The sequence below is a fragment of the Sminthopsis crassicaudata genome, chromosome 6 (assembly GCF_048593235.1).
Source record: "Sminthopsis crassicaudata isolate SCR6 chromosome 6, ASM4859323v1, whole genome shotgun sequence".
Classification (NCBI taxonomy): Eukaryota; Metazoa; Chordata; class Mammalia; order Dasyuromorphia; family Dasyuridae; genus Sminthopsis; species Sminthopsis crassicaudata.
In genome coordinates, this window is record NC_133622.1 from 208,464,662 (window position 1) to 208,490,109 (window position 25,448).

Here is a 25,448-nt window from a genome sequence, read left to right on the forward strand (position 1 = left end):
ATTAACTAGCTGTATCTGAGTTTAAAAAACAAAACAAAACAGAATAAAGCACAGACTTTCCACCTTCTAGGTCTGATTCCTTGGTCTCTTTGACCACATATTCATTCTTTTGCCAGTGGGTAGCCCTAAAAGATATTATCTGAGATTGTATTTATCCTCCATGGTAATTGTCTTAAATATTAGATTTTTAAGACAATAGGCTAAAGGACCAGGTACTTGTTGTGGTTATGAAACAGGTGTCTCACTTGGTTGTGATTAGACTACCTGTTTTCTGTCTGAGGTTCTTCCACCTCTGAATTTATATAAGTTTATATCCTTTGGTTTTCCTTTATTTTTACATGCATATGAATTCCGATAAATGGTTAAGATATGATTGTAGTTCTTTACACTATGCTGTCTTTCCCCCCAGTGGGCTATTTTTGCTCTGTTTTTGTTGATTCTATCCTTTATTTATTTCATCAATGTGGGTACTCCCTCCATGCTTTAACAGATATGAATTTCTGTGACCAAAAACATTCATCCCCTGATGAACGACTCTTTGATGGTGAATCTCTATAGTGAGAGTTTCTTTACCTCGGATTTCCCTGTATCGGTGACATCACAGGTCCTAGGTTCTATCCCTACTCTTAATTATAGGTACATTGGTCTCTAATTAGAGTTCATCTTTACAATCCTCCACCCCTTTGGCATAATTGCTTTGTGTAATGACGATTTGAAAATATGGTGGGATGCATTGGACAGAAGACATTTAGTCATTTTAGCAGATACTAATCCTGACATGTTCTCCCTCGCTCTTCATCTCTATTTCTCCACATCAGAATGAGGGTGCCACTTTCTCTTTGAAGCCTTCCTTTGAACTTGTGCATGCTTGCACATACTCATGTACATGAACATAGACATATACTCATGCATGCATGCACAAACTCTTTTGTACACAATGTTTTCCCTCTTCAGATTACCTTGTATTTGCTTGTCTCAGTACATGTTCTATTCCCTACGCAATAGAATTTAAGTTCCTAAAAGGCAGACTTGTTTCTTTTTTAGGATTCTACTACTTACACTATAACTTTGCTTATAATAATAGAAACTTCATAATTGTTTGAAATAAATAGAATTGAATTGAGTTTTAGGAAAGCTGGGTTCTATCAGACATTCCCTGCTCTTGTGGAGCTTATAGCATAACTCTTGCAACTTTAGGTAAGCCTCTGCCATTACTAATATTTGGTTTCTTTCTCGGTACAATAAAGGATGCAGATAATCTGTAAGGGCTCTGCCAGTTCTAATATTTTGATTCTTATGTTTCTCCTTTATCCTTGATCTCATCCAAAGACTCCAGGTAATGCTTTGTATTCCAGGCACTCTACCTATATAATACTACCTTATTCCCTTCAGAGAACAGTTTGGAAATGGAAGTCTCCCTAATATTCTGCTATATAGGCTACAGCAAAGGGATTAGTGACTGGGATATTCTTTTGCTCATAACAGTCACGGGATTACCTTTTGCCCTCACGGTAATTTAGGAATGCCAGATTTACTTAAAGAAACTTTTTTTTCTTCTTGGATGTCATTCAAAATACTATTCCTAATTTCATGGCCCTTAAATTCTAAGTAAAATGAAATCTAGTTTTAAGTTTTTTCAAGGACCTACTAAATTTAACAACTCAAGAAGCACACAAATTGCTGTAATGTTAGAGATGGAGGAATATCCTCACAGATCTGATGGAAACCCTTCCCCACACAGCAGAAGAAATTAGTAAACAGAGGAAAAATTGAGGTTTTGTAATGTTTTGTAAGGTTTTGTAAAATAGTCTTCTATGGTTGGTTCACCCATTATGCTGGGGTCTCTCTAAATGTCTTGACATAATGTAAATACAGCAGTAAAATACTTGAGCTGCTATTATTATTATTATTATTATTATTATTATTATTATTATTATGCCACTTCTCATGTTATGACTGCTTTACCTCCTTTTCCAATTAGGCATTTCTTAATGCCATTCTTTGGGCCACCATTACATTGGTTAGACCAACTCTGAAGAATTTATGAGGTTATGAACAAGAGTTACACAGGATGAAACATCAGATGGGTTGAAATCTTCATTACTGGTAGAAGTATTCATGTAGAGCCATGATGCATACAAGCAAGCCAAGACATCAGTATTTTTTTTTGTGTAATATACTACATCTTGTTCATGATTATACCATATTGTATCTTTCATTAACCCTTTGGGCAATTAAGTTGAATTCTTTGGAGATTGTCATATTCTAAGATTTGCTATTATATAGCTGACAAGAAAATTTTTTATGAAAACAACATTACGATTATTTTTGTTGTTTTTTCATATCATTGTCACTTCTCAATTACTCTTACTGGCCCCAAAAACTAATAAGTGCAATTAAGAAAAACAAATCAATACCGTGCTGTGTCTGAAAATGTGTGTCCACCTACTTATATTATATACTTATCCACCTCCACTTTTCTGGGAGGCTAGAGGAATGCTTCATTGTTAATCCTCAGAAGTCATACTGCTTACAGTTTTGATCAGAGTTCTGAAGTCTTTTGATGTTATTTTCAAAAGAATATTGATGTGAAAAAGTTGGGCCATTGTGTCAGAGAGAAGACATGGAATCATGTAAATTTTAAAAATGCTATCCAGCTTCTTTCCTCCTTTTCAATTCTAGAGGAAATTCATAATCTATTATATCTGTTCAGGATAAATGCATTGATGGTGAACCAGCTTTATGGATTGTCTATCCAGCTGCAAGTCATAGCCTAGCAACTAGGCATTCCTCATCCAGTTGCTTTTTCTTGTATTAATAATAAGGCCAAATAATTGAGTGATTTGGGATTTTGTTTAGGAGGCTCTACAATGTTCTGGGACTTGATATCATCTGCAAAGAGGAGCATATCGAGGACCTCACCTTCTAGAGGGAATTCCTCTTCATTTTAAATTCTGTATTGGACATCCTCTGTGACCCTAATAAATATCTTTGGTGAGTATATATCTCTGTGTTTTATGCCTCACTTGATCTCAATAATCGATTTTCAAACTGTTATACCTTTTAAAGAATCTCATATGATTTGAACACCTTTCATGGGAGCCACTTTGCATAGTGTAGAGCCGTTAAGGTTCTGTCAAAGAGTATTTGCTGATTAGAAGAGAACAGATGTGATGGGATCTTCTGTTCACCAAACTTTTCAGTCAGTTATGTAATGGATGGAGAATGTGACTTACGAAAGCCTGTCTGTTTGCTTCTTCATCAAATATACCTTTTGTAGGTTATTCTCATAAAGATTATATAGAAGTGAGAAGGTAAGCACAAGACTATGTAATTATTGATTTTTTTACTGTCCCTTTTCAGGTAAGAATAACAATGTCTTATATTCTCTCCAAGCATTTGGTATCTTTCAGATATGTACTTTCATATATCTTGAGAACTGATCCCTCAGCACCTTTAAAGTTGTATTGTTTTAAGCATGAAGTTACTTTGTGATTACTAGGGCTAATCTGATTCCCAGCTTTGTTCCCTTTAGTATAATTTCTATCTCATTGTGTAATATGTCAGGGACTGAATTTAGAGTTCATTCATGGTGGCTCCAGTGTTATTAATGAAGAAAAGCATTTATCATAAAAATCTTGATGACTTTTTTTCCATTTAGGAGTTTTTCTAAGTCTTTGATATGTTTGTTTTTCCTCCATTGATTTTTATTGCATATAAATTTTATTTGTAATAAATTGTTGTTTTTGATTGATATCTTTCTCTGCTGGTCAATAAAATATAGAATAAGTGGATGGAAATGGTTTGTAAGCTTCTTCATTGTAGCAATTGACTGACACTAGTTAATTTAGTTAGTCTATTCTAGGAAATGATGATAGTCTCTATAGTTCTTTTATCCATTTCCCATTTTTGGTGGCAGTAGTTAAATCAGTGAGATTGGATTTGTATTAATTGTACTCAGTCTTCTCATTTTCTTCTAATGTAATTTTAATTTTGTTTTTTGTCTTAGAAGCTGAATGATTCACATGTGGATTATCAGTTTTTTTCCTATCTTTCTATAAAAGTACAAAAAATCTATAAATTATAATTTCTATAAAATAATAATTTCTAAAATAATCTTTCTGCAAAATTCGAAAAAATAGATTTCATTTATTGCGATGCTGTATGTATTTACCATCTATAGTAACTCCCAACTTTTTGAAAAAAGTATTCATATATGTTTATGGTTCTTTTGTTTTTTGTCTTAGAAGCTGAATGATTCACATGTGGATTATCAGTTTTTTTCCTATCTTTCTATAAAAGTACAAAAAATCTATAAATTATAATTTCTATAAAATAATAATTTCTAAAATAATCTTTCTGCAAAATTCGAAAAAATAGATTTCATTTATTGCGATGCTGTATGTATTTACCATCTATAGTAACTCCCAACTTTTTGAAAAAAGTATTCATATATGTTTATGGTTCTTTTTTGCATAGAGTTAGAGAAGCTATCCCAAATGTTCATATGGACTATTTATGCCTAACCTGTGGCAGAGCATTCCAAGCTCATTTTGGTCTGATCAGCCATAATTGGATACAATGTAACTTGATTCTAACATGGTGATATCATTTTGGTCCTCTTCAAGAATGAGGAACAACAACCATCCAACCTTGTATTAAAATATATAAAATATATATTGATTTAATTTAGAGGGACTTAACAGATTTATTGTAGAATTTCTCTTACCTCTTTTACCTCCTCATCCTCTATAGCAGTTGTTGGTGTATAGGGTGTATAAGGAATGGAAAGCTTTTACTAAGCACCAACCATACAAGTATTATGTCATTTTCTCCTCACAATAACCTTGTGAAATAGGTGCTATTACTATTCCCATTTTACATTTGAGGAAACTGAGGCTGAGAAAGACTAAGTGACTTTTCCAGAGTTATACATTAGTAAGTGTAAGGCTGAGTTTGAATTTGGGTCTTTCTGACACCAGCCTCAGTACTTTATCCATTGGTCTATCTAGTTTCAATTGTCTTCATGAAATTATTTTTGCAAATGCTTATCCTGAGTATTGTACTATAAGTGACCAAATGGCTCATGAAAATTTGTTTTTTTAAATTGTTACCTTTGGACCCACAATAAAACTATCATTTATTCTATTTCTCTAATCAGAAGCTGAGAGTTATCTCTTCTGGTTGCATCTAAAATGAAAATATAGATTGATATAATTTTCTTCATGTAGTTCTATGTTTTCTTATTGGTCATTGGATAAAGATTTCACATTTAGAATACCAACAGTTAAGTTATTGTTTTTAGATGGTTGAAAAACATTCTTTTGCACGTATTTAATCTAAATCAAATTGCTGTCTCAGAGAAGGAGAGCTAAAAGAAGAAGGGAGAAAAATTTGGAACAATTAAATGAATGTTGTAAATTATCTATACATGTAATTGGAAAAGTATAATGTTCAAGCTAGCTTTCTAGAGTTCCTTTGGATGGGCCTTAGTCTCAGCAGGATAGATACCACGAGAGTGATCAAGAATAGAGCCTAGATTCTTTATTCTGGCACAGTCTTAATCTTAGTGCAGGAGGCATGAGAATCTCCAGGAGGATGGTCAAAGATAGAATGTCTATCTTCCAGACTTTCTTAGCCTTTATATACCCTATTACAATTACATCATTACAGCATACTATGTATATGTGACCTAGAGAATCATTACATCACCATGCTAAGTACTAAGTATATGTATGAACTAGAGAACCATCATCTCATCAATTCTACTGAGTTAGCACCTTGTTTCAAGTATACTTCTCCAGAGTTCTCTCTACAGAAAAGTCAAATGCTATTGAAAATTTTTAAAAAGGACAACCTGCTTCTTATCATCTGTTCCATTTTCTGCTACTTTGCCACCATCACTGGCAGAAAAATTCATACAAAACTGAGGGTCATTTGCTACTTTCTTTTGGTTTTTATGGCCAAATGATTATTTACCAGATGTCTGATGAGCCTTTTACCATTTATCAAGATGGTCCATGGACACCAGATATTATACTGTGTTTCTAGAGAAACCATTGCTATATGGCAAAAACCTGCCAATGCTTATAGTTCTCTGGAAGTTTTCAAGAACCTAGGGCCATATGATGAGTATTAGAATATGTATTTTCAAATAATTTTTCTCTGCTCCCATAAATAGTTTACTTCATTCAGAGTTTTCTTTTCTTTCTTTCTTTCTTTTTTTTTTTTTTTCTGAGGCAATTAGGGTTAAGTAACTTGCCTAGGGTCACACAGCTTGTAAGTGTTAAGTGTCTGAGGTCAAATTTGAACTCAGGTCCTCCTGACTTCAGGGCTGGTGCTCTATGCACTGCACCACCTAGCTGTCCCTTTTTTCATTTTTAAATCAAGCTTCATTCTCCTTTCACTTACCCCTACCACTTCTAGTCTACTTCCACCCTCTCATTATTATTCACTTCCTTTTATCACATTATTAATTTGTCTTTTACCTTTCTTTTTTTACTGCTGTTTATGGCCCCAGTTCCATCATAAACTTTGTGCCCCACACCAAAGTTTATATTCTCAGTATTATTCATTATCTCCTGCAAATACATTTTATAGTACAGTAGTATTTAGAAATAGCTTTCTTGAGCATTATTTAGGATGTGTTTAGTTAGAATAGATACAGTTTGAAATTTCTTTGTTTCATGTTCTCTTTCCCTCTTTCACATGCCTTGACTGTCTATATTTCACCAAAAGGGAAGTGAAAGGAAGGTTATTAGTTTTCTGTTCGTATTATGTCATGGATAAAAAATGAGTAGGCCAAATCATAAGCATGATAATATACTTTTCTTCTCTATCAGGCCTGGACCAACATCACCCTTTTTGTAATATAAGGAAATGAAGCCTACCTGTCCAGTGTCATTCTTACTAAATAGTTGTAGATAGAAGTCCTGAATTTCTTACCTTTATAGATAATCTTATAGTATCTATATGTACACAACAGAGATGGTAGAATTGTACAAGGCCCCAGTACAAGGCACTTATTACTCAGGAAAGGAAGAAAAGAAGTGAGGGCAATTCCTCTAGCCATTAATTAGGCTTAATCCTCTTAGCATATTAATAAATTGTCACATTAGAAAGTATAGTGACCCTAACATAAGAGAATGATAATAGCTACAAAAAGTTCTGGTGCCAAAGATCAGCATGGTGTGCTAGCTAGAGGGGATAATAGGATGTTTGATGTGCCCTCTAGAATAAGCTTGGCTGTAATGGCATGGTGTAATGGAAAGACTCAGAGCACAGGGACTTAGATTCTAGTTTTGTCTTTACCACCTTTTTGATATTAGGTAAATCACTTCTTGATTGGTCTCATTACTATAAAATGAGAAGATTGTACTGAGGGCCAGTTTCCAATCGCCAATCTCCAAACCAATCCAATCTCCAAGGGCCAACCTTCTGTAATTCCACTTCATAATTTGACAAGGACCTAGGAATGAGACTTGCTTAAGAACTTTGGTTGTGAGATGTTTCAAAATTTGGGATATTGTTGGGTATTTTGGGTCCCCTTAGTCCATTTGAATATGATATTTTAATAATTGGACTTATTTACCTTTCTTGACATTTTCAGAATATTCAATGGCTGACCAGAGAATGGACATTTCTTCTACAATTAGTGATTTTATGTCACCAGGTCCCACTGACCTCATCTCTAGCTCTCTTAATGCTACTGGGATGGATTGTAATCGAAAAAGGAAAGGCAGTTCAACTGATTATCAGTAAGGATTTAGGGTTTTCTTTCTCTTATTTAAGTTTGTTTAAAAGTGGTCAAATTTAAACTTTAAGCATTGCCTTTTGTGTAACCTTGAGGCTGTGACCTTATTCATTGTAAGGAAAATAAAAAATCATTCACCAAGACAATTATGCATTATTTTTATTTTTGTGTTTTCTTCTTTCTCACTGACTTGTGTTTTATCCTCTCTGCTCCTATATAAGCTAAAAGAGGAGATTTAAAAAATAGATTCTACAATTTGCTAAAGTTTTTCAATTTCCTTCTAGAGTTCAGGTCTTTAATATTTTAAATAAGATTCTCAGTAAATGTTTGTTGAATTAAATGAATGAATATTTGTGCATTTTGTCTGTGCACAGTTACCAAGTGCACCCTTTACTAAAGAAAGGTTTCTCTTCTGCCTGTATAGTTGATAATCACATCTAAGATCATTCATAAGTGAATGTGGTAATTTTTCTATTTTGAGAGCAACATTAGAGCACTTGAATAGGATTCAGATCACTGACATTTTGCTGAAGATACTATAAGCTTGTATCTGTTATAATGAATAGTATTTGTGTTTCTTTTCAGACTCGATGGCTTTTCTTTTGAGTAAGTAAATTTTCACATTAAAATTTACACTTCTACCATATAAAAATCTAAGGAAATAATGTGAAAAAGTATTTATCATTTATGGACAAAGTCAAAGTGGAACATTTTTGAAATCTTAAATTTTAATAACTTAAAACTTCACTAAGACTTTTGTGACAGCCTGTATTTGTTTTGTTTTCAGTTTGTTGAATGTTTGAATTATTGTCCTAATATCCATTTGATATTTTGGGGGGTTTTGTTGTTTTTTTTTTTAAGGGAAAAATAGAATTCATAGAGTAGCATATCCATTAGATCATATGCTCTTTTTTGCTGAAGAATTATGATAGAATTAAAGATGTTAGAATTTCTTTGGAGATGGTTAGTAAATCTGCATTTATTAAATTCAAGATAATTGGAGGGGGGAAGCGCAAGTGGAATAATGAGTGTGAATCTAAGAAGCTGCTTTCCCTTCCTTAGGAAGAGTTGGACGTGCTTTAGCTGAGATCTTTTTCCCTGATTATTTTATGTTGTTGACATGATCCAAATTTTAGATATTCTAGATTGCTCCCTATTTGCCTTGATATATATAAAGTTTTGCCTCTGACATTCCTTTTCTTAGGAAGTTTCTCTAACAAAAAGATGAGGCCCAAAAGAAAAAGACTTCTTTATTTAGCCCTCCCTTGTGGCAAAATGTTGTTATTCTAATGAACCTTTGGAACCACTAGGTTTTTAGTTTTTTCCATGGACTTTCAGAGTTCAGTGAGGTATCCATAAGAATTCCCTGAAAGCAAAATAAGACTTATAACATTTGATTTATGCCTGTGAGGTCATATTAAGACACACACACACACACACACACACACACACACACACACACACACATACATTGATTTTCTCTCTCTCTCTCTCTCTCTCTCTCTCTCTCTCTCTCTCTCTCTCTCTCTCTCTGTCTCTCTCTGTCTCTCTCTCTCTGTCTCTCTCTCTCTCTCTCTGTCTCTCTTTCTTCCCCCCTCCCAAAGAAGGAAGGTTTCCCCTTCTAAAAATTTGAAAATTCATGGTACTCAAAACTCACCAAATAAGAAGGAAGCAAAACATATCAGGGCTTTATGTCATTCTCTGGTCTTAGTATTCAAATCTCTTTCCAGTTCTCATAGGATATTGTTTTTGACCCATCTTGGTACTTTGCAAATAGATGTTCATTTATCCAGAATGATCAGGAAGTGGAGTGTGTTCTGGTTACATTAATATTCTGTTTGACTGAATGGTGCTCTGTATGTCATACTGATTTAAAAAGAAAGCACAGTAAGACACTTTACAATTTATGTTAATACCATATACCCAAGTATAATTTTTCTTTGATCTGAAAGAGTTACTCTGTTTCATCACTTAGGAATATCCTTCACTTATTATTCTTCTGGGGTTGAGGCTCTTGTGTAATTTGATTAATTTGGCTGTTGACTTCTAGACAATGGGAGCTTTTCATATTATGAAAAAACTTTTTTGAATATTTTATTAATGAGTTTGAATATTTTTGTTTTGTTTTCAGAGAAAGTATGGATACAGACAAAGATGACCAGCATGGAAGGTATATCATGCATGTTTATGTTTCAAAAGACTTGCTGCTGTTATTTTTTATGTTTGCTTAATTTGCATATAAACCAGAGCAGTTACTCCCCTTCCCCTCCAAATTGTGAAACAGACAGTAATGACCCTTATCTCAGTCACAGTACCACTTCATGGCATTGCTCAGGGGACACCAGGGCCTAAAGGTAAATAACTTAGTATGAAGTAGTTAGTTGAGAAAAGAAATGGGAAAGAAAATGACTGACTCTACCACTAATCTTCTGGGCTTTGTGGGGTTTTTCTCTTCTAGGTTGGAATACCCAGACCAGCAGGGCAGAATCAGAAATGCCAGGTAAATATCCAAACTCATCACATGTTTTACTTATGATGACTGATCCTGATGGATACCAAAGAAGCAGTATCATTATATCCATTCATTAGGGACAAGGGAGGAGGAAGGAGTTGCTGTGTAACCTGCTGGGCCTTGTGCAAGGCTCTTTTCTCCAGGTTAAGTTGGCCCCAGTCTCAGCTCTTTTAGCAGATTGAAGGCTCAGGGGACCATGGAGGCAGCAAAAGATGTCCCAAAGCTAAAAATAGCCCTGCAGCTTTAGCAGATTATAGATTATTAGAGGGGCTTTTACCTGCAAGGGCAAGGAGGTATCCCTAGATACATGGACTTTCCTCCATTCTGAGCCAGAGCAAAGCCTTTATTAGAACAGGCCAGTGTTTAAGCCCAGATTTGGCTGCTGTTCTGCTGTTGTAATAAGGCCAAATGGTGTATCTCTTACCTATGCACACCGTTCAAAGCTGACTGCAGATGTTTCCTGAAGTCAGTTATCTCTACCTTGCTTATTGTTTTTAATAGGGATCTTTTTTTTTTTCTTTACTATTTCATCATGCCATGAATACAGACACTTAGGCTGTGTCCTAGCAAACAGGATGTGAAGCCGTGAAATTTGTTTGAACTGTGTCACCAGGGATTTTCCTTAGGTTGTGTAAGTGGCAGAACTAGTGCTTCTGGTGCCTCCCGTATGGATCTTCTGTCTAGATCAGCAGAGCACGTTTTGATTCTGGTTCTGTTTGCTCTCCACATACAGACCCAGCCTTAGTCTCTGTTTGAGAACAGTTATAGAAGGATGGTGATCACCTCTCAGGGAGATAGTGTCTGCTAGCAAAGGAGATATGACCTGAAAGGTAATGTTAGTGTTTATGGTGTTATGGCTTAGGAAAAAAGTTTCTTCCGTGGCTCTGAGTGATTGGCATGTAGGTCATCCCAAAGGAGAGCGACTTTTTCCAAATAAAACCCTAGGTCAGGTGGCCAATCCATTTGCATTCTAGGGGTGGGGGTGGTAGGGGTAAAGCAGTTCATAAAAGGATGTAAGGGTTATTAAACTGTGACTCATTGAATGAGTCATTGACAGACTATTTTTTAACTAGAAAGATACCTGAAATATACTTCCTAAAGAAAACCAGTGAGGTCTTTTTTAAACTGAAAGGATGGTTAACTGATACAGATTTCCAACTAACAACCACTGTAAGAGGAGGGGAGGAAGTGTTTTTCTTTCTTTTCTTTTTTTTTAAAGGACAGAAAGTAAGAAAGTGAAAAGAGAGTTGAAAATATTCATATTACCACATTAGTTTGAATCTAGGCCATAACCCTAAAATGAGATCTCTTTTGAAGGCAAAAGTACATGTAGTTAGTATAATGTTCTAGAGCAGTTTATGTGAAAAGGAATTAAATTTTTAAGGAAGTGAAAGCTTTATTTTTTCCCCCCTACAATCATGAAATGCCAATTGAATATTCATTATGGCCAGCAGTTTGAAATATTACTTTGGGGGCAATAGGAAAAGAAGCTTTTGTACTAAAAGTATAATTATAAACTAAACATCACATTTTATCAGATTTGGGGAGTGAAAATATAGTTTTTATGTGTGCTAAATTAGTAAATTAAACAAAAGAGATAACTGTTGTAATGTTCCAGCTAAGTCTAGGACTAAGTAAAATAAGATAATTATAATATAATTAAACATTGAGCCAAGAATTAATATGTATGTAAAAACATTTTGCAAACCTTATATAAATGTTAACTATTACTATATAGTCAAACCTCCAGTTTTGAAAATTGTGTAAATTTTAAATTTGATGTCAGATGAATATTTTAAGGATTTTAAGAATATTTTGACTATTTTGTCCTGTGAATAATCATTTTTATGTTATTGATTAGGGAAGCTCACAGTCAAATTGAAAAAAGACGCCGAGATAAAATGAACAGTTTTATTGATGAACTAGCTTCTTTGGTACCAACATGCAATGCAATGTCCAGAAAGTTGGATAAACTTACTGTATTAAGAATGGCTGTTCAACATATGAAAACATTAAGAGGTGAGTCATTTTTGTCAGAGAATTTGTGTTTTATTTGTTTTCTTTTGCACTCTAAATAGCATATTTTCCCATATTTATCTTAAACATTTCAAGGTACCTAAGCAAATATCAGTTGAAAATTTTCATTCTTTAAAAAAATGTATTGCCATTTTATCAATGAATGGGCTACTAAACGATCAATTTCTGCAGCTATATATTAAAAACAGTATGTTATATTGCAACAGATGTTGCTCTTAGCATCAAAATACCTGATATCAAGTTCAAGCCAACTTCTATTGAGTTGTAGAAACAACATTGGAATTCAAGTTAGAAAATCTGGCTTTAAGACCCAGAACCATCATTTCATATATATATATATATATATATAGTGACTAAAACAAATTGCTTTAGCACTTCTGAATCTCATTTTTTTTTCATCAGCAAAAATGGAGATAATGATACTTGCAGGGTTTTTGTTTAGTACATGAAAAGATCTTTGTGACTATTCAAGTATATATATATATATATACATATATATATATATATATATATATATGTATATATATATATATATATATATATATATAGTATATACATACATACATACATATATATATAAAAGAACCTTTCATATGTATAGAAGACATGGTATTAATTTTGTCACTTCCTAACATATACATGTGGAGCTATATGCACATAAAAAAGAAACGTTGTTATTGATTCACAAAAATAGTACTCCAATATCTCATTTCCTGGAGGTAACCTAGGATTTTTGAAAGCTATGTCAGTTTAGGGGAGGTAATCGGGAGAAGGAGGAGATAATTTGGAAGAGAAGGCTTTGCAAGGATTAATGCTCAAAAATTATCTATGCATATGTTTTGTAAATAAAAAGCTTTAATAAAAAAATTTTTTTAAAAAAAAGAAAGCTATTCAGTTTTGGTAAATTTGGTTAATGAAGGAAGACTGTGTTTGCTATCTGCCATCAACCTAGTTAATCCCAAGATTAGCAGGTGATAGACTTTTTTGTTTGTTTGTGAGGGGAAAGTTCAGCCATACAGAACCATTAAATGAAGAAGATAAAACCCAAACTCTCTTTGTAACTTCATAGCCCTCTTCAGCTTTCTACTGTAGCCGTAAGAAGGCACTAAGAATCATTTTTAAACCGCAAGCAGTTTAAAGATCAATATTTGGTCTTTGTCTACCAAACAACAAGTTGAAATAGTTGGAAGAACAGAACTGTCACAAAGACAAATAAAAAGTAGTAAGAGATTAGTTGCATCTCATCGCCTTTGGGTGCACAAAACTTCATTTCACAGCCCCCTTGGTTATCATAGAGATTAAGCAAATAGACTCTCATGAAAATATTTGCAGTATATATATACTCTCATAAATATATATATGCCTCAATAACCATTGCAGAGGATGAAGAAATAGAAATACTATTAAGAATTTGATAATATTCTTCAAATCAAATCAGCATATACCTTGGTGTATTTTTTTTCCTTAGGCAATTGGGATTAAGTGACTTGCCCACTATCACACAGCTAGGAAGTATTAAGTGTCTGAGACCAGATTTGAACTCAGGTCCTCCTGACTTCAGAAGGGCTGGTATTCTACCCACTGCACCACCTAGCTGCCCCATACCTTGGTACATTTTAATGTAAATATGGGCACAGAAAAAGACAGGAACTAATATGTTGGGAAAGTTGATTGGGGTTTAAGAAAAGAAAAGAGTTTAAAGGCTTATAGATTCCTCAAAACCTTGTATGTTGTGAATATATTCTTCAAATAGGAATGTTTGAATTTGTTGAGTACTTTACAACTTAAACCATTGAATTATACCTGAAAAAGGAGAAAATGAATCATTATAGGTTTGGCAGTTATTTAAAAAACAACTATCTGTGGTCAGTTTTACGGAAAAGAAAAAAAAATCAAGTAAACTACCAGATTTTAAAAAAAGATAAAAATTAAAGGAGATAATACTGTGTGCCATTAGAGCAGCTTAAACTTGGTCATTTTGAACAAGATTGTGACTGTAAAAAATGCAAAATGGACGGAGAAAAAATCATTGACTTTGACACTCTTTCTTAGAATAATTTAAACAAAGCAGTCACCACATTATGGAGGCTCAAAGTACCCCCAAATTTTCAGTTTATCTAGCAATTACTGTAGACATGTGGTATTTAAGAGCAATACTGGTTTAGAGTAAGAATTTACCTTGAGAATATTAAAGAACAGTAGGAAACAAAACAGGAAAAACTCAGTCAATTATCATTGATTAGGTGCCTACTCTGTGCCAGGGATCATAAATCCTAACTCTTAAGGGACTCACAATTTTGCGGGGACTTTGAGAAAACAAATTTGCAAAGAGCCTAGCAGGAGAGCTAGGTAAGTCACAGGACCCAGAAAGGATTTAAAGAAGATATTCAAAGGAAAACAGGAAACCAATGGAAGATGAAGCAGTTGTTGGCATTTCTGATTTGATCTGTTCTCATCAGTAACAGTAGTGGAACTACCACTTTACCATTGTAGTACATAAGGAAAGGGTGGTGCATCTACAAAGTCAGGATGAGTGTTTTAGCCTGACATACCTGCAAAGGAAAGTCTTTTCAAGGGACTACAGATGGAACAAGAAGGTTGATTTTCACAATGTGCCCAAAAGGGCAAGAAGCTAAAAAAACAGAACATTTTAGATGGTGCTTTTTAAAGAAATGGATGGCCAAGAAGATGCAATTAAAGTCTATCTAGATAGCTCATCTTTTATGAGAATGATTTCTGCACATATGGAGAGGATCTTTATTGAATACAGGAGATGAAAACAGGCTTTCAAAGGTCATTTTTAAAATTTAGTACATTTTTATAGTTACACAACTGAGAAAATTAGACACTCTTACTGTGTCTGTTTAGTAAAAGCATTTAACTTGACAAAACAAGATGTTGCTTTTATAGTCCTCTTTAAGGTGTCTTTCACACATATGTTAAAACAATTTTGAAATCTGACAGATGCAACTCTGAAAAGTACCTTGTTCAGTGACTGAGTAATAATATTCAGTTAGGTATAAAATAGAGATACATATTTATCTTAAGTATTTTTCAGTGTCAGGGAAGATGATCTGCACAAAGTCTAAATAGAATAATTCCCTGTTAGTATGTAGTGAAGTTTTCCAGATCCACATCCATCAATGTCATGATGCTAATTATGTACAACTTTGGAACACCACAGGCTTGTATGGTGAAATAATATAATTACTTTAAAAACATCGTTTTAGCCATCCACACAGGCAAAAGAAAATGGATGAAAACCATATTATTCAGATTGTGATTTGCAATGGAATAGATATTTCATTAAGTATATGTGTTCTTTTAACTTTTTTCATTGGCTACTCTTCAGATATTAGAGGCACTATTTATACACACATTCTGATGCAGTGAGTATTGATACTCACTGATACAGATCCATAATCTATGCCTGTTATTAATAATATAACATTAGTTCCTTGTATGTGTATACATATTAAGGCAATATATGTATTAGAAGATATAGCTGATGTCATAAACTATATGTGGACACATACGTGTCCATTTGGATTACACCCAGATACCTTATAAAAATCAGAAATGTAATGTACATCGTGACAGATAAGGAAACTTCAATTGTTAGAAGTTAATTAATTCTGATTCTGATAAAAGAATGAGCCTTATACTGCTTTGGACATTTTATTTTATCAAGCATGGGCACTGATGGTATTATTTCCTTCCAAGGAGAAATCTCTATTGAAATATTTAATGCTAGAAATCTCTTATTTTTGCTCTCACATTTTCCTTTAACCAGCCTTCCAATGTAGGAATAAATTGGGAGGCAGGTACTGTGGTGTAGTCATGTGGTTGGAAAGATTACATATTTAACTCACAAACACATAAAGTTTTCATTTAATTCAGCCTCCTCATTGTACTAACAACAACGAAAAAAAAATTGAGGGATCAGTAAAATCAGAAATTGATCTAAGGAAAGAATCATAGAAATCATCTAGTCCAACTCTTCTCATTTTATAGATGAGGAAAGTGAACTGCAGAAAAGTTAAGTTACTTGGTCATGGTCACACAGGCTGCACCTAGCACAGACTCTGAATTTTCCAAGGTGCACAGCTGATTGAAGTGGGCCTGAAACCTTGATCACTTGGTTTCTAGACCAGCATTATTTCTAGGCCACCAAGTAGCTGCTCTATAGCTATTAGAAACACAGACCTAAATTCTTTCCATTTTTTTTTTTTTGCTAGTAGTTGGAAAGGAACTAATATATTCTATTCTACTTTGATGCTGATGTTTTAAATTTGATAGAAGATTGTGTAATAGGGAAAGAGATGTGGGAGGAATTTTTAGAAATCTCACACAACTGAAAAAGAAAAGAGTAGAAAGCTTGAAATTGTGTTGAAGAGTTGTGGATCAATATACTATTGTTCATTAATTCATATGCAAGTCTTCAATTCAGTTATATATACTGCTTTCCCTTCCATAATTCATGTTGGTTCAATCACACTATTTCTTTTCAGTATTTATTCCATTAACCAGGCAGAAATTCAGGGTCATCTAATAATAATAGTGATAATATAACTTAGTTTTTTTTTTTTCTTTCTTTTTTATAAACTGCTGACTTACTCTTCCTGAAAGAGTTTAGAAACGGCAGTGTCTGGACACAGAAGTCCTGTCTTTGCTCAGACACTTGTTTTTCATTGCATTTCTCAGGAAATGTATCACTCTACATATTGCCTGCCACATTCTGTTCATTTAACCCCCTTAAAGAGGGACCATCCCTAAGTTGTTTCAGGCAATGTCCCTATTTAAAACCATGACTGGTGGATTATATCTTCCAGAAAAAGTCAGAGTCATTTACTAAAGAATGATTTGCTTTTCTTACCCCCCCAAAAAAGGTCAAAATCTTTTGAGGTTTGGTTGGCAAAAAAACCAAAGCCAAAATCAAACCTAATTTTACCCAGCCTGTTTCTAGAATCAATTGAATGACTAAGAAGTTAAAAAGTTCAAACTTCCCTTAAATATTTCTCAGTTTTCATTTTAATGAGAGAAGCACTTTTTTCTTCCTTCCCCAAGATCCCAGAACACAACAGTATTCACTGTTAAATGAATTATCTGATATTTTCCAAGACCAAATTCAGACCAGTTAAAGAAAAGAAATGCTTTCAATTTCAGTTCCCTTTGTGGGCATAGTCGTTTCCAGAAGGTTTGAATAGTTTTTTGAAACTAGATATTAGAACAGTTTCTCTGTGTATTTTTTTTTAAGAATATGAACTGTTTGTTTTTTTTTCCCCTTCTAAGGTGCCACCAACCCATATACAGAAGCAAACTACAAACCTACTTTTCTGTCAGATGATGAGCTAAAACATCTCATTCTCAGGGTATGTTGGGATTGCTTCTCACCTTTTCCTTCCACCCCATAAATCAATGAATTATTTACCATTATAAACTTTTAAAACATGATTATGTATAAAATTGGTCTTCAGGAAAACATAATGAACTGATTTAGTTTTGAACTATCAAAGCTTCTTTTCATGACCTTCCATGTCAACCTGATATTCCCTGTCGTAAAATTTTATTTTATTAGACATTATCATTATTAGTCATAAGATGCTAGACTTTTAGAAATGGAGTTAGTTATTTACAAGTCATCTGTTTATGTGATTTTTCCAAATGGGGACAAGGAACATTTTTAAAAATTACTCAACAGTTTTATCTTTTTTAAATGACAAATTTTGGTCAAATCATAAAGTAATGGTAATAAAGCAAAATTTATATTGTTTGTAGTCACTGATCCATGATAGGGAGTAGAGAGTGATAGAGAGAAAGCTGGGGATTCTGCTAATCATTTTTATGCTCTTTATCTGGGTAGTAGTAAAAACAAATGTATCAAAGTTTCTCTAAGTTACTATTTTACTATTCACTTTTTTGGCAAAGTCATTATATTGGATAAGAATTATACCACTTCAGGATGATCAAAATGTAACCTGGAATTGAAAAAGACATAATAGAACTAGATTTAACCAAAAAAAAGTCCCTAACTTTAACAGAAATTTAAGCTGAAATATGCAGTCGTTTCTCAAAATACCCAAACCCTTACCCACAGGAGAATAACTCCACAGCCCTTCAGCCACCTTTCTTAGGGCACACTTGTCTTCTATATCTTGAAGAGTTAATCCGTCTTCAGGACCTGGACTTTTCTTTGAATATTGTCATCCCTATGTGATCCAGCCCACTGATAGGCCAGATTTACTGCTCCTTGTCCTCCCTTCTTGCTTTGCTTTACCTGCCTAGGCTCCTTCATACAGGCTTACCACCTTCTTATATTTGCAGCCAGGAATTTTATGCTTATGCTCCCAAAGTGGCTGGGTTCAAATCCAATGCCTATTAGAAAGTAAGCTCCTTGAGGGCAAGGGCTGTCTTATTTTTGTTTTTTAGTCCTAATAACTGGTACAGACCTTTGCACATAGAGGCTAACCATGTGTTTAAATTGAGTTAGACTGAAATCTATCTCTGTGAAAGAACTAAAGTCCCAGATTTTATTATGGTTGATAAACAATGGGTCACCATATGACAGCTACAGACCAATCCATGGTGCTACAGTCTCTGCTTATTCAGGATTAGTCCGACCTGTGTGTCTATTTATAAAAACCCTGATAAAAAAGTTCAAAGCCTTGCTTTATAATTTAGTTACACTGTTATCTTGTTTAGTTACACTGTTATAAAATGGTTCTCTTCTAGATTTCTCCCTCTTCTAGTAAGCAGGCCTGCAAAGCTTGAGACTCACAAGTCTGGGATTGTATACTTCATAAAGGCAAGAACAATGCCATGTTTATTGTTGCCTCTTTTAGTGTCAAGCACTATTATTCACAGATAGTAGACACTTATATGGTCACATGAATCAGGAAGTGAAGAACAAGTATACAGCCAGTTATCATCAGCTTCTCTTCACTAATAACCTAACCTACACAAATCATTTCCATCCCCCCCCCCATCTCCCAGCCCTTAAGAGACAGATACCTTCATAACAGGGCCAGGCTGGTCATCTGAAAACCTGTGTTTTTGTTGAAAACACATTCACAGCATAAATGCTTTTATTACTGAGCAAAACCCCTTTTCCCTCTGCTAAAGTAGGAACCCCTTGCTGGCACTTTTATGAGTACAGCTGCACAGAATTGTTACCAGATGGATAGAAGGAGTGGCTCCCTTGAATTGGCCACCTCTCTGAAGAGGAGGGAATCATTTGTTTACCTGCTAATAGCAAGTGGACCTTTTAGATCTTGAACATTTATATTCTTGCTCTGGCAGGAGCAGGATTTCAGGACCATAGACAGTGTTTGGTTGCTTTCAAGCTTTCTGACTATCATGGTGAATAGTAATTTCCCTGTCTTTAGAATTCCTTTAGCACTTTAATATACCTTACAATTTAATACTTACTTACATGTAATCCCACAGTGTTTATTGTTATATAGTCAGACACTACCAAGCTGGATGCAAGACCTTTCAGTTATGTTCTACATATGAGGAACTAAGTTCTGGAAAGGGGAAATACTTTGCCTGGTTCACACATCGCTTTCAAACAGTCAAGCTAAGATTAGAATTCCAGAATTCTTTGCATTAAGTCCAGCATTCTTTCCCTTAGGCATAATTTCATGTGTGTAATTAAATCTCCATTATAGACTCTTTCTGAATAAACACTACTTCTATATTCCTCACAGAAGTAACTCAGATAGAATTAGATCCCTGTGGGAAATGGGATTTGCTTATTGACTTAGAAAACCACAAATTAAAATTATCTGTTGCATTTTTATTTACATTTCTGCCTTACAATGCCTTATACAGAATTGAACCCACTGTAGATGGTAGACTGAGTGACTAAGCTAAAAATTAAATTCCTGAACACTAGCAATGAAAGGTCAGTTTACTATCTAGCCTTCTACCTATTGTAATATATAAACTGATTAGCTATTAATTACCATACCAGTCCAAATATTTTCATTATAATTGGGACTTGCCCTGTTTATATAATCATCTGGTAGGTTTAGTAATACTCTTCAATGAAGGGCTTGGTGAAACTCCATTGTGAAACTCTGTTTCAGATTATGGAACACTGGAAATGTTTTGTTGTGATAGAATTTTGTTCAAAACAACACAGTATGAGAAATTATATTCCCAGTCCCCAGGCTACAGAGATGGAACATGAAAAGTTACCAGGGTTCTTTTTGCTGATTTAGCAAATAGGATGAGGAAAGTTGGGGAAATGAGTATTTGTTGGCAGCTACTCTGTGCCAGGTACTGAAGCACTTTACAAATATTATTTCACTTGATCCTCCCAACAACCCTGCAAAATCGATACTGATTTTATCACCATTTCATAGTCGAGGAAACTGAGGCAAAGTGACTTGCCTCGGGTTACACAGCTTGTGGGTATCCAAAGTCATATTTGAATCTGAGTCCTCTTGACTCAGTGCTTGGTACATTGTGGCACCCTTAGCTGCCTCAGGAAAGTATGATTTAATGGAAAAAATGAGAAATACCCCCCATCCTACATCTGCTATTTTTGTTCCTTCAAATGACTAGAACTTTTCCACATAGCAGTAATGTTGGTTTAGAAATACTGAGAAATGGTTGGGTTGTTTTTTTTTTTTGTTTGTTTGGTTTTTTTGGGGGGGTTCCCTTTTCTCATGGTAAGATACCAGGGAGTGGTGATTTGGGACATGTAAGGTAGGAAAGGTCATAAATCAATCAATTATTTATTGCCTACTCTGGGTCAGACACTATGCTGAACTCAGGATATGTATGAGCATGGAAATGAAAGAGTTCCCTCATTCAAGGAAGTTATCTTTCAATAGGGGAGACCACATATATGTACATAAGTACTTAGAGAATATAAACCCAGTAAATCCAAGGTAGTTTGTTAGGTTGGAGGCACTAGCCCCTGAGGGAGTAGACATCTGGAAACACTTTATGTAGAAGGCAGCCCTTGAGCTAAACAGCTAAACTACTTTTATTAGAGAGTTAACATGACTGAGACAGGAAGTCTATTTGCCATACCCAGATCAATAAAGCCCTGTTAGAACTGGTCATCTGCTGGGATTATGAAATAGGTATATTAGTACAGTGTTTGACATGTAGCCAGTGTTTGATAAATGTTCATTTATTATGACAATTTGGTGTGCAGAATTTGGAGTCCTGAGAAAACCTGCCTCTAACATTGTTGGTTTGTCCATGGGCTAGTGACCAAATCTCTCTGAGTTTCATTTCCCTTGCTGTAAAATGAAGATAATAATAACATTATTTCAGAAAGAGTTATGAGAGTTAACTGAGTATATATGTGTGTATATAGTAATATTATATATATACATGTACTTATTTACAAACATTTTGCAAACCTTAAAGGACTGTAAAAATTTCAGTTATGTTAATAAAATTCAAAGAAAGAAATAAAAGGAGGTAAAAAGAACAAATGATAATTGTAGAATATTTTATGAAATCTTTAAGTTGGAGAAAGTGGCTTTAGAGGCCATGGCTCCTATTTTATTTTCCCACTGCTGCATTCCCACTATTTATTTATTTAACTACACTTAATTCTAGTGCCTTCCTTTTTATTTATCCACTATATTGTGCTTGTATTTACTTGTTTGTATGCTGTCCCTCTATTTAGATTGTAAGCTCCTTGAGGTCAGGGACTATCTTTTCTACCCTTTTTGTATCCCTGGTGCTCAGCACGTGCCTGGCATATTGAAGATATTTAATAAATGTTGATTGATTTGTCCTCTTTCTTTTTTCAAAGCCCCTTAGCATTTTCAGATCCATCTTATACATGGCTGCCAGATCTCAAATGCAAATCTGATCATGCGATTTTTGATATTCAGTTCATTTTGGAGACTGCCTAAGTCACTAGGGTAAAATACTAGCTTCTCTCTTTAGCTTTTATAGTCCCATGCAATTTGGCTTTCACCTATCTTTTCAGCCCCAGGGATATTGCTCCCTCTCCACCATTCTCTCAACTAGCCAAATTTGTATTCCTTCTCTCATTTGTGTTCCCTACACACAATGTTCATCTGCTCCATATGTGCGTATCCATGCTTTCCCCTTGGCTGTCTCACACGCCTGGAATGCTCTTTCTCCTTACTTCTGCCTCAGAGTCCCTCTCTTCCTTTAAGATGCTTCTCAAGCACTATCTTCATGAAGCCTCTCCTGATCCCCTCAACTGTTAGTGCCCCTAGAGTACTCCCTATACACAGTATGTATTTACTTTATATTTATGTTGTATATTCTACATACATTCTTGTCATCTTCTTTATTAGAATGTAGATTATTTGCTAGCAGGAATTATTTCATTTTTTGGTTCTCATCTTACGTGCCTGGTACATAGTAAGTGGTTAATAAATATTTGTCAGCTATTTTTTTAAATGAAAATAATAATCTACTGATTCCTATTTAACCCCTAAACTTCAAGAAATTTTCATTTGATCCCCAGATGTAGAGCTGAGAAATACTATTACCTGAAATTGAGACTTACAGTCAACTAAAACTCCAAGACCTTTTTCACTTGGACTGCTTTTAATCCATATCCATGCAGTATTTTAAAACATATAAGTATGATATTTTACATATATATGTTAGAAATGGCTTGTTTCTACCCATTCTTCTAGCTTGTCAAAAACATTCTGAATTTTTGTTCTGTCATCCCACCATCCACCACCCCCTCCATAATCTTCCAGTTTGATTAGGGCAATGCATGACTATGTAGATAGAGGCTTCCATCCAGGTGGGCATTGATTCATTACTCACAAATCTTTGGGTATGATTACTTATTCTACATGCTGTGTCTGCACATGATAGTTCACATTTTTTCATTAAACTATAGTAACATTCTCTCATCAAAATACATTAGATCTTTAGTAATTACTTGTTACACTACTCTCCTAATTGTATAAATAAAGGATTTAAATGTATTAGGTATTATTGATTTTCATGAAACTATACTTTTTCCCAGCCCTAATTTCCTTTTCTAAATACTCATAAGTCATCTATTTAATAACCCAGGCTAGTGCAGTTCTGTCAATCTAACCAATCCATAAATTCTCACATCAACTGTTCCTTACTCTTCCTTTCCTTTTCAGAAACTGGGGTGATGTTTCCATCTTTTGGTACCTTTCTTCTTCTGCATGATTTTTTTAAAGATTAATGAAAATAGCCCTGTAATCAGATTTGCAATTTCTTTCAGTGCTCTGTACTTATTCTTTTATTTTTATTTTCTTTTCAACAAAGATAGATGCTGAATTATATTGCAAGTCTTTTTTGCATCCACGGATAAGATAATGTGATAGTTGTATTTTGTTTATTGAAATTATTCATATTGATTGTATTTCAAATACAATTGTATTTGTCCTATTTTTATGACTCAATTCTTTTGATTATAGTTATTGCCCTTAAAAAAGGATTGCTATCTTCTGTTGTTGACTTTTTACTATTAAATATTTTTGCATTTACATTCATTAATGAGATTGTTCTTTATATTTTCTTTTTTCTTATGTTTATCATGTTGCCCCTGGCAACTTTTAATTGTGATCTTATTTATGTAGATTGAGAGACTTCCCCTACTGATATAATTGCTGGTCCTTAATATACTGACATATTTACCAAGTAAACATTAGAATCAAGACCACATGAGTTTCATAAAAAGAATTGAGTAGCAGGCCATCCTTTTTGCTCCCTAGAGAAATGTTTATCTAATATGGCAGTTCTTTGAAAGGCTGAGAAATTCACCCATAAACTTTTGTGGAACATGTATAAAGTTTAAGAAAATGATTTAAAATTTCTTCCTCTGAAATTGGTCTAAGCCATTTCCTGTCTTGTCCTTTTTTAGGTAATTCATATTTTTGGAAATGGTTTTCTATTTCATTAAGGTTCTCCAATTTCTTAGCATGTAGCTTGAATATAATATTCCCCAAGGTTCTTTTAAATTTCTTTTATTCTTCTTGTGATCTCTTTTCCCCTCACTTTAAAATTTTGATCATTTGTGTTTTCTTTCTCCTTTTTTATTGAAATTAGTTAATGCTTTGTCAGTTTTATTGGTTGTATTTTTAAAATTCTTGGACTAAATAATTGAATTGAATTAGTTTAATAGAATTTTTCCATTTTTAATCTTTTTTTCTTTTGTCTCTCTCTTTTTCTACTTCCCTTTGTTCCATTATTACTTGGTTCTTTTTCAAATTTCTTTAGATACTAGCTTAATTTCATTTCTATTTGCTCCTCATTGATATTGGATACATTCCACAGATTATGATAAGTAGCATATTAGGGTTATCATTATCATTTAAGTATAACCATTAAAGCTTAAAACTACTAAGACTTTTAGGACACCCTATATTCTGATATTATTTTTTAAAAATTTCTTCTCTAATCCCCTAATTGTTTCCAAGTAACCTTTTACTTTACATGATTAAATAAGTATTTTTTAAGTGTCTGCTGTGCATGTGGATTAGCAATACAACACAATATAGCAACACAAAACTAAAATAGCTCCTCCCCTCAAGAATCTTATGTTTGACAGGGCAGGAGAAATGTTTCGGAGGGATTGAGGATGTGGACATAATAGGCACATAAGTATAAAGTCATTTGGGATAGGGTGAAAAAGCATTGACAATTTGGGGGATGAGGGATGGTTTTATGTAAGAGCTGAGCTGAGCTAAGCCTTAAATGTGGTTGAGGATTAGAACTATATCAACCCTGGGGAACAGCTTCATTCAGTAACATGTATCTATTAGGTATATGATATGAGCCAGACCCTATGCTGAATGCTAGAGCTGTTTTCACTTATTTCTAGCTTTATTACATGATTGAAAATATAGAAGCAGAATCAGAACACAGGGCTTAATGACTCCAAGGCTGGCTCTAATGGCAAATGTTATGTGTCATTTTTGTAGTCTCTCCATTGTGATGTTCCCTTTCCTCTCTTTGCTGATTATTTCTTGTCACATTAAAAAAAAAAAATCAACTGACCATTTAAAAATAGGCATAATCACAGGTTTTTTATCTTTTCCTTATTATAATGTAGCTATTAAAAATTTTAACTTATTTATATTTTTCTTTTGAAACCTATGTATCTTGCTTGAAGTCTTAACTATAGATAATGACAGATAATTC

The 25,448-nt window shown here is 34.0% G+C and overlaps 1 protein-coding gene across 9 annotated transcripts in view; it reads left to right on the top strand.

Moving 5' to 3' along the window:
- The window catches only part of BMAL1 (basic helix-loop-helix ARNT like 1), a 95,340-nt gene that overhangs the window by 41,861 nt on the left and 28,031 nt on the right, over positions 1–25,448 (top strand). For 3 of the 9 annotated variants that reach the window (XM_074273138.1, XM_074273136.1, XM_074273137.1), the window contains exons 4-10: positions 2,860–2,994; positions 7,610–7,757; positions 8,339–8,359; positions 9,885–9,923; positions 10,212–10,253; positions 12,127–12,284; positions 17,595–17,674. In XM_074273138.1, coding sequence (XP_074129239.1) covers positions 7,618–7,757; positions 8,339–8,359; positions 9,885–9,923; positions 10,212–10,253; positions 12,127–12,284; positions 17,595–17,674 — 480 coding nt within the window. In that variant the 5' untranslated portion in view covers positions 2,860–2,994; positions 7,610–7,617. Of the gene's footprint in view, positions 1–2,859; positions 2,995–7,609; positions 7,791–8,338; positions 8,360–9,858; positions 9,924–10,211; positions 10,254–12,126; positions 12,285–17,594; positions 17,675–25,448 lie in introns of all 9 variants that reach the window. The other 6 variants (XM_074273141.1, XM_074273140.1, XM_074273146.1 and 3 more) reach the window with 3 other exon arrangements.